This window comes from Chanos chanos, chromosome 9 (assembly GCF_902362185.1).
Source record: "Chanos chanos chromosome 9, fChaCha1.1, whole genome shotgun sequence".
Lineage (NCBI taxonomy): Eukaryota > Metazoa > Chordata > Actinopteri > Gonorynchiformes > Chanidae > Chanos > Chanos chanos.
The window spans coordinates 3910632-3921415 of NC_044503.1; the positions used below are offsets into that span (position 1 = coordinate 3910632).

Below are 10784 nucleotides of genomic sequence, written 5' to 3' on the forward strand. Positions count from 1 at the left end.
GATCCAAGATTCGATCTAAAATGACTTCGGACTTTGCACGGACTCTAGATTCATACTCTACTATTAAACAATGGATATCTGTGAGAGATTAACACTGTTTAAAATAATAAAATGTTTTATTTGTGTCATTTTTAAAGAAATATATGCTTTGTTTCTTTGATGTGCATGCTTTTAGGTTGAACAGATAGAACTTTAAGACAGACTGTTAATGCAAATTCAATTCTGTTTTACTTTTCCATTTGAATGTTCAGCAGTGGCCAACTGTCAAAAAAATGATGAGAAAAAAAAAATCATCAATTGTTTTACATTGAAAGAAGATGCACAATGAACCTTTTAATGGGTCTTTTTTTTTTAAAGTATGCAAATAAGCTTGACTGTAAATGATGTGTGTGTATACTGTATATGCATGTGTGTGTCTGAGTATATATAGTGTAAATGGGTGTGATTGTGTGTATGTGTGATGTGTGTTTGAGTATATGGTGTGTGTGTTTGTGTGAGCAGCTGCAGCAGCGTGGACTCTGGGGAAAGCAGTAATACTTGGACCTAAGTACTCTTTGGAGGGGTACTGATTGTGAACGAACACGTTCCTGCATTACCAACATGATCCACAGCCACAAACTCCACACTCTCCTCAAAGCAAGAGGTTGAGAAGGTGACTAAGGTCTCCTTGTCGGTCACGGTGCTGGTTATGTTGCCGTCAGCGCCACGATGGAAGATTTTTTCGATGCCCGTCCCGTCGCCGTCAGACATGGCTAAAGAGATCTCCCATATGGGACATTTTGGGCTCCTGTGTAACTCAACGCACGTAGGCGGCTTCAGGTCTGTGATCTACAGAGAATGAGAAGAGGAAGGAGGAAGAGAGGAGCAGACTCAGAAATGTGGGCAATCAGAGTATAACTTGCTCGCTTTGAATAATAATAATAATAATAATAATAGTAATAATAATAATAATATTTATTTAGAGCCCAATATCACTATTTATAGTCTCAAAGGGCTTTACATGTCTATAACAAAGTCAAATCAAAATTATATCAAGCATAAGTTTGAGAAAATAGATAAGTTTTTAGTTTTGTTTTAAAGGAATTGAGAGAGTTTGCCTCTCTAACGATAGAGCACTGCTATGAGAAAAGTTGAGGCAGTACCATATTGCTTCACAGAGAGCAACTCAAAAGAGTCAAAATTAGGTAAACTAAGGGTGTTAGGAGTAAATTTAGTATTATAGATTAGAGCTACACCCCCACCTTTCTTTGCTGCCCCAGCAGCACATGAAAAGGAATAGTTAGGGGGTGAAGCTTCATTTAAAGGGAGAAAATCTTCTGGCTTTAACCAAGTTTCACACAAACCCATCATGTCAAGGCTAAGATCACTGATCAGGTCACTAACAAGCAACGTCTTAGGTGAAAGCGATCTGATATTGATAAAACCCTAATGGACGAAATATGGTCCATTTGACTCTAGACCGAAAGTACACAAATGGGAAAAATGTCACTACTAGAATAATTTGATGACCCCCCCCCCCCATCCCCCCGAAGCTATCTGACTATTCAAAAGAATGACCAGTTGCATGGTTTTGAAGTTTTCCTCTCTGTGTTTTTTTTAATTGTGCAGTGCCCCTCATACCATGCTCATGACAGTCGTGTGGACGATGGCGTAGTTGGACTGCCTTTTTCTGTGCGATTCCGCCACTATGGTTATGGTGCAGTCGGAACCTGATGGAGTGCTTGGAGGGGCTAAGAGTTTCAGTGAACCCATAGCGCTGCCGCCGGCAGCCAACTTGACCGAGCTGCACATGTAAAGACACGTGCATCAGACAGTGAAACATGCAGAGACAGAAGTGCATAAGCAAACAAAAATGGAGAGAAACTGAGAGCGAGGAAAGAGACGAGAAAAGATGTATTTAAAAAAAATAATATACAAAACAATTTTTCCTGTTAACCGTTGAGTAAACAAGTGTATTCTGATTTTGCTTAAACAAGCTGATATACAGTAGGTGCAGATTTTACAGGTATTGTTTATTAGATTGCAGCAGGACAAGTCCAATTCAAGCTCCACCCACCTGGGTGTGAATGATGCCACAAAGTTCTGTGTGGCTCGAACTTGTATTGTAACTGTATCCATATCCCCACTCGCAGTCACATTGAAGGGGACAGATAAAGGAACTCCAGGGTGAAGAATGAGAATCCTCTGCACCTATAAGAACAAACACTAAAGAAATGACTTGAGCTCACAGCAACCTTTCAGGTCTTTCTGTCACAACAAAAAGAAAAAGAAGAACAACAACTACTAAAAATTTCCAGATCTTTATCCAGAACCTGTATGGAGATCTGTGAAGCTTCAAGCCGTTGGGGTGATTGTCGTTGAAACTGGTGTCCGTCATTTTTACCCCTCAGCTGCAGTGTGAATTGGCCAGCTGGAAGGGTTGGAAAGAAAGCAAAGAACATCCCCCTGCCCAGCTCCCTCATGCTGGGTCTCAGTGTAGATGAACCTCTTGGATCCAAGACTGACAGCTCTACTCCAGACAGGGAGTCAGCACCTACAACTCTCAACATGAGAGTCGAATTTCCCTCTGAACACAAGCACACACACAAACACACATTAATGAACACAATAGTCAAACATAATCATGGAAAAAGAAGGTGTTGGGTGAGTCTGTCTGACTGTATGAGTGATGTGGGCGGGGCTACCTGCTGATGGGCGTCCTTCTGTCTCCACAAATCCAGGATGAAGGCCCTCGAAATATCTGATGAATTTGTACAGGAAATCCAGCACACTGTGGCCTGCAAATGTATAACAGCATGACACAGAACATCTCCCCCCAAGAGCCAAGATGATCTAGTACGTTGTACCTTGCCTTGTACAATACTGTTTTTTATGCATTTCAGTACAGGTTATGTTTTAACCCAGACCAGATCACTTTCCCTAATGGTAGTTCCCTAGATCTGCATTTCAGCAATTGGTGTCATATGTGCACACAGGATTCTTCCTACACACACACACACACGCACACACGCACACACACACAAACACACACACACATATACGGCTGGACATGGATTGTTCACCTATAACTCTGATGTTGTATGGACGGGTGGATCTGATGCTGATTTGCCATGTTCCTGTTTGCTCTGTCAAATGAGCGATGTGGAGATTTCCCACTGCAGATATCTTCCCCAAAGGCCCTGATTTAACTCTGCTTTCCTGACTCACACCTAGGAGAGCAACATATGTCGTTTTAAAGCATCCGGTGTGTGTCCGTATGTATACGTGTGTGTTTTCGTTTGTTCTTTTTTTTGTGTGTACATGTGCTGTATGTGTGCGTGTGTGCATGCATGTATGCGTATGAATTTGTTTGCGTGTACGCATGTGTGTATTGTGCGTATCTTTGTTTTTGTGTGTGTGTGTGTTACCTGTGGGGCTCTTCAGTGTAAAGCTCGCAGAAAATCCAATGATGTAAATGGACACATTGTGCACTGATGGATCCACCAGGAATGAGAAAGTCTTGTCCCTTCCTGGATCCACGGACACCTGAAACAGGTTTACCTAAAGGGATATGGAAACACAGCCGAGTGAGAATGAGGAACAAAACAGTAGGTTATATTTTGTTGGTGGATATGTGTATGTATATTTGTGTGTGCGTGTGTGAGAGAGAGAGATCAGTACCAGTGAAGAAGAAACGGTATCCATTATAACACTAGTGGCTAGAGGCAAGGTGCTCTTGGACACCTCATTGGCCAGTCCACCAGATAGTTTGGCTAGTTTCTTGTACAGTATGTTATCACGGTTTGACACCACACTCCTCCTCTTCCTTCTTCTAGACAAGATGTTTTTTAGCAGGAACGATACCTGCGAAATACACACACAGCCACACACACACAGACACACAGATGTCACCATGCATTCTCAGTGTCTACTTCATCTGACTAATGCACCAATTCATCATCTAAAGACAGGTGAAACACACCATGTGAATAAGTTTTACCTTTGACTTGGTACTACTAATTAGAAAACGGACCGCCCCTTCTAATTCTTTGTCCTTGGCAGAGGCATCGGTGAAAAGGTAAATTTCAGATGAAGGAGGTGCTGTAGTGAGGGCCAGCTGAGTGAACACACACACAGACACACACACACACAGACACACACACACACACACAGACAGACAGAGAAATACCATAAACACACGGGCAGTAATTCCTTTTCAAAAAAAAAAATGACTTAGTCTGACTCTATCACAGTAACTCAGTAGACACACACACACACAACACAGAACACAGGTTGACACCTGTAGTCCAGAGAGACTTTTCGCAGGTTCATCTCCACCTCCATCCACAACAATTTCAGCCAGCATCTTCTTAAATTCATCCACATTAGCGGTACCCTTGACTGGTCCCACATCTACACAGAAATTCATTTTGACTGACTCATTGCTTTACACCAACATTTGAAGTATGTTTGCTAAAAAGATTGAAAAAAACAACAACAAAACCTGTAAACGCAGAAACGCGCACATACACACTAACACGTGCACGCACACACCTGTGTCATTGAACAGAACAAGGATATACAGAGAAGGTTCATCATTTGTTCCTTGTTTTCTGTCGACAATTTCATTGGTTAGTCTTCGGACCTCAGCTATATCATCACCCATGCTTCCTGTGGTATCGATCACAAAGCACACGGCGGTGGAACGACTGATGCCCAGCATCCTGGTAACAACAAGGAGAGGGGCATTCATCAGAGCGATTTATTCCATCATACACACCCATTACTGGAGAACTCAGTGATTTGGCTTGGAGTACTTTGTACCATCGCAAAGTAATCACTCTTAGCCTGAATTACTGTCATTATTTCATGTCATTATTTATGTGTGTTCGCATTTGTTTCATGAGCAAAAGGCATCCTGATGTTACAATTTTGGGACAAAATCCAACATATGATAATAATAATAATAATAATAATAATAATAATAATAATAATAATAACAACAATAATACTGATGACAATACAAGGGGTGATTGATAAGCTTGTGACCCAAGGTAGAAGAGGATGTGTTATACAGCTCTTGTCACATGCATGTGCAGTTCAACTCTTTGAGTGATTATGCAGACAGTTTGAAGTTAATAACATTTGTGGTATTTCTGTTTTGGATAATTGAAAATTGCAAGTCAGCACTGTCTGAGAATATGGATAACATCGGCCTTTGCGCAGTCATCCGCTGCCTCAGTCTCAAGGGCTTATCACCCAATGAGGTCCATGAGGACATGGTGGCAACACTACGGAAGGGTGTGCCTTTTTACGGCGTGGTGAAGAGGTGGGCTGCTAAATTTAAACGTGGCAGAGAGAGCCTGGACGATGACTCTCGTCCTGGAAGGTCTGTTACCATCTTCACACGGGAGACCATCACACAGGAGACCATTGGCAAGATCTATGACATGATCTTGACAGATCGACGAATAACACAGCGGTAAATTGTCACAGAGCTGGGTAACTCCCAGAAACGCGTCCATGCAGTTATCCACAACAAACTCCAAATGACCAAGGCATCAGCTCGCTGGGTCCCGAAACTCTTTGGGCCTGATGAGAAGTGGATTTGGCACAATATGTCAAGGGACAATCTTGCCATTTTTGAGACTGATTCCGAGAGATTTCTCCAGCAATTCGTAACCATGGATGAGACTTGGATCCAACCACTTCCAACCAGAGAGGAAAAAACAATCAAAACAGTGGAGACACCCAGAGTCTCTGGCTCCCAAAAGAGCCAAGTCGGTGATGTCTGCAGGCAAGGTGATGGCCTCCGTTTTCTGGGATGCAAAAAGAGCGCTGCTGGTGGACTACCTGGATGAGGGTCACACTATTACAGGGGCCTACTACGCTGATCTCTTGAGACAGCCACGGGAGAAAATCAAGAAGATTTGGCATGGGACGCTGACAAGAAGGAAAGAAGGACTGCTCTTCCACCAGGACAACGCTCTAACCCACAAGTCCACGGTGACGATGGCCGCCATCCAGCACCCGTCCTATTCACCTGATTTGGCACCCTCGCAACTACTAGCACTTCCCCAAGATGAAGACAGAGCTCAGTGGTCACCATTTTGACACTGATGATGATGTCATCGCTGCTGTGGACCACTTACTTGAGGTCCAAGATGCTGACTTCTACAAGGAAGGGATCCGTATGCTTCTTGACCACTGGACTAAGTGTGTAAATGTAGGAGGGGACTATGTTGAAAAATAAATGTGCTAGGTTTTCTAAAACTGAATCCTTCTACCTTGGGCCAGGAACTTATGAATCACCCCTCATAATAGTAATAATAATAATGATAATAATAATAATAATAATAATAATAATAATGGAACAAATATAATAAATGAACAACATACACATATTGGGGGAACACTGGGATGTTACATTTTGATTTGCAGCACATTTCTCTCTCATTTTCATCTCTATTTCTTTAGAGAGGAAACTTGATGGACAATGGATCTTTTTTGTGGAGTTATGGTATAAGTGATAACAGTTTGGACCTGTGCACAGTAAGCACACCTCCCCTCAATGCCCCAGGAGTATCTTTGGCATATGAGAGCAAATGTCTGAATTTTATTTTCCAGTTCTCTAACATATAACAGCATTTTGTGTACCCTTCTACTGTCTTTCCTGCGCACAAAATGTTAAAAAAAATGATAACGATGTAATGACAAATGACTGAACATAATTGCGTGTGTGTGTGTGTGTATGCTGTCAAGTCAAAGTTGTGTGTGTGTGTGTGTGTGTGTGTGTGTGTGTGTTGTTGAGTCAAAACTGAATTCAAATAATGACGAACAGGTGTGCAATTTGATTGTCTATCTATCTATCTATCTATTGACATACTTCAGAAATAGATGGTCCCCTGCCGTGTTCCGAATATTTCGCAGTAGGTCTACTGTGGCTTCAGTGGCTAGCTTTGCAGCAAGATCATGAGGGTCAGGTTCTCCTGGAGCCAGGGAAGTTGCCGGGTCATCTTTATTGATCCCAGAATCGAATAAACCACCGTGGTGACATTTACCTACAGTGAGAAAAATATCTCAGTGCAAAGTTGCTCATTTGAATACGGGAGAGAATGCAGGACCAACAAATGTTTTATTTTTCATTATGTGATTATATGTAAGAAAATCAGATGAATCCTCGTGTAAACAGACGGAAAGGAAAGAATGACTTGCAAAAAAAAAAAAAACAGGAAAGAAGAAGGAGGCAAGCTCGGAAACCTCAGTGAAATGTCATCAAAACCATTAACAGCTAAAAGTATTCTCTGTCTCTCTCGCTCTCTCTTACACACACACACACACACACATGAAATAACAATTACGTGACTCACAAGCAATGACACTCCAAATTGACTGAGTCTTCCCAGAAATGGAGAGGAAACTCTACAAGTCAGGCCATCACTTGTCCCCTTAAAAAAGTTTTTTGCTGCTGTGTCTGTGCGTGTAGTGAATAAGACAGAGAGAGGGAGACAGTACCTGGTGGTATGCTGGTTCCATCCTCTGTATTGTACCCTGAGGTGAGCGTGTGAGTCTTCAATATGTTTGGAAGGATCAAGTTTTTACAATCATACCCTTCACAGTCTCTGCATGTTCGGGTGCCAACATCTGAGAAAACCGGAGATTTGAGCCATTAGGCAGAAAACTCACACTTACATGTACACATGTGCACACAAACACATGTACACGCACTCACCTGCAATATTTTCCAAAGGGAGGTCTGCCCGGAGTAGACTGGCATATGGTTTTGTATTTCCCAACTCAATCCAGTCACTGTGACTGTAGAAATCCTGAAATGCATAAAGACGGCATTAATGAAAGACAGATGAACAGATAGTGAGGGGGGGGGCCACTCAGAGAATATCTCCTCTGATTCACCTGAAGACTGTGGCTGATGGTACCCAAGGTCCGCCTTGCTGCTGCCATTTTGTCTTCTCGTAGGCTGGCTCTAATGCTGACCACGCCTTTAGTGATGAGCTCACGTCCCTGGATGAAGGCCTCATTGTGGAAGTGATGGGGGGCACTAGAGTAGAAGTCAACGTCCACCAGAGTGTTTGCGGTGATGATTTCATCCAATAGCTCTCGAAACTTTACAGCTGACACATCCTTCCTATCCTCTAGTGCTTTCATACACGCATCCAACACCTTCTCCACAGTCAGATCCACCTATCTCACACACACACACACACACACACACACACACACACACACACACACATGAAAGGTGCTGGAGTAAATAAATATATACACACAGAATACCCTGGTCAGACTTCGTACCCCCTACCCCCTTACTGGTGGAGTGAAGGCCTTCCCTTCTGCCAATGCTACTGCCTTGCATGATTCCACCGCTTCACGAAGCATTGCATCTTTAGTGATAGAAGTGTGGGATTTTCCTGAGGTAGATCCTGGTGTGGATTGAAACGCCAGCCCTTGGCCAAGGAGCACAAGGAGAGGTAGCAACCTGTATGCCATTTTAACCAGATTATGTCCTAAAAAAAAAGTAAAAATACCAAATAAAGTCTTTTAAAAAGTACATTTGACAAATATTGCTAAAAGCATTGTTGATCTCTTTCAAACAGTACGACTTTGATTGCTTATCTCAAATGAAAGCAAAAGGAACAGAACTGTTAAGGGGAAACAGTGGAAGACATTTGTCATAAATGGTAAATTGTTTTCAACTGACATTACAACAAAAGGCATTTATCAGTAACCTCTTTTTTTCCAACAACAACAATAACAACAAAGAGAACTTTGCAAGCACTTCATGCAAAATCTCTACGAGTCTGTGGTGTACACCAGTTTTTTGGTGAATACAGCTCAATATTTTTTGGGGAACAGTAAAGCTGCACCTCAGTCTATGAGGTGCTAACAGCTGTCTGATATGCAAAATGGTTGCAATTAAAAACTTGATTAACCTGCTACCTGATATTATCATTACGTCTGCAGTTACAGAGGAGTTTGGAGGTGAGAAAGAGAACAAAAATCGTTATTAAAAAATCAACTTTACACATAATTACATGGAATATAAATTCCAGTTAGCGTTGGGTATCGTTTGAATTTTATCGATTCCGATTCTGCTGATTGATTCCGGTTCTTATCGATTCCCATTTTCAATTCCAAAGTGATAAAAAAAAAAGAGGTCAAATGTCTAGATCATTCTTTTAAGTGTTAACTGAACATTCAAAAAGTAAATAGTATCTACTATTTAAAAGTATTTACTAAATACATTCAATAAAAACATATGATCCACAGACATATGCATTGAAAAAAATCGTAAATAATAGATAAATATCAGTCTAGAGCACTTAATTAACATAACTGCTAGTTGTTTTGGAAAGACTATTTTAGTACTCTGGTGACAAAGACATGCATCTTTATTTGTCCTATATTTTACTAGTCAAGGACATCATACAATTTAGCTGTTTAGCTAATGCTAGTATTACACATGAAATGGGCAGGAACAACTCCGATCCAGCAAGACCAAGAAGCTAATAACAAGGTCGTGCCCAAGCGCTCTTTTCCCTGAACTTGGCTTATTCACAACGAATGGGAAAGATGACCAAATGAGCAAATGATGGCTTTATCTGCTCACTGTACGACTGACAATAGTTCAGCAACTGGCCCAAAGTACTAGAGTAACTTAGAATAGTATTCCAGTTACAGTAGTTAGTTAACAAACTAACTAGTTCGTTAACTGCTAGATTAAATCTTAGAGGCTTGACAGCCTTCTAAAGATACAAATAACAGCAACAGAAAAAGAAACAAAAGTACCAAATTCACAAAGTAAAAATCCATGTCAAATATCAACAACCCAAAGTAGAGAGTACGGCCTGGCTATTTGGATGCATTGAGTTACCACTGAGAACTGCAGGGGATGAAAACTATTTCTAAATGATGGAAAACAGAGATAAGAGGTTTACTTTACCTAAGTACGCCAAAATAAACAACTTAGATGACAAGTTCTACAGTGGTAAGATGCCAAAGAATTTAGAGCTAGAATTGTCAAAGTGTGAAACAAATGGTAATTGGCCTTGGCTTGTCACTAAATAAATAAATAAATAAATAAGGATCTAAGCAACAAGCTCTTTCTGACTATTAGGACATGCTACTTTTGTAGTCAGCAGAATCAAAGGGGAACACATATTGCTGGCCCATGAGTAAATCAGCCCCTCCCCCCCCCCCCCCCCCCGCACACACACACACAGTAGATTCCATGAAAACATGTGTTGACAGGATGCATAGAGGAATGGGGTATATCCAAAGACAGCAAGTTGGAGATTTAATTTTCTGTGGCCTGGTATACATGTTCTCTATGGTCAAATCCCATCCAGAGCTTTCGAGTATATTTGGTTTTGTCCATAAATGCTTCACCCTTTCTCTCTGTCCTGTCTTTTCTGTCCTGTCTGACTGGGTATGGGGTTGTAGGAACAACTGTGTGTGATACACACACTCCAGTTGGTAAACATAGTGAAAAAGGGAGGCAAGTGTGAAATGACTCCTGGACAATGCGGGAGCAGTGGTGAAACTGTTCCAAGAGTCTTCAGTTGTAACTGAACAAATGCTGCTGCAGCATGCTCTCATTGCTGGGTTAGACTATTCTGCCAGATGGTTCAGCACTTACAGTGAGACCGCATGCCTCTGCCAGGTGGAAACAGGCTCGGACAAGTGAATGGTAGAAGATGAGGTTATTGAATAACTTGCTTTGAGGAACATACTGAGACGCTACAAATCAATATAATGTCCCTGTCCTCATCTGTGTCACATCTTAC

At 41.5% G+C, this 10784-nt stretch overlaps 1 protein-coding gene across 1 annotated transcript; it reads right to left on the reverse strand.

The window, feature by feature from the left end:
- Nucleotides 1-543: 543 nt before the first annotated feature.
- On the reverse strand, nucleotides 544-8145 carry LOC115820640 (von Willebrand factor A domain-containing protein 7-like). The gene is made up of 14 exons (XM_030784276.1): nucleotides 7894-8145; nucleotides 7712-7805; nucleotides 7495-7623; nucleotides 6866-7040; nucleotides 4534-4703; nucleotides 4280-4392; nucleotides 3980-4096; nucleotides 3661-3843; nucleotides 3408-3540; nucleotides 2685-2777; nucleotides 2313-2566; nucleotides 2057-2190; nucleotides 1621-1783; nucleotides 544-828 (listed from the first exon to the last, which is right to left on the reverse strand). Exons 1-14 carry the CDS (start codon nucleotides 8143-8145, stop codon nucleotides 544-546), a joined length of 2295 nt encoding a protein of 764 aa, XP_030640136.1.
- Between the last annotated feature and the right edge of the window lie 2639 nt (nucleotides 8146-10784).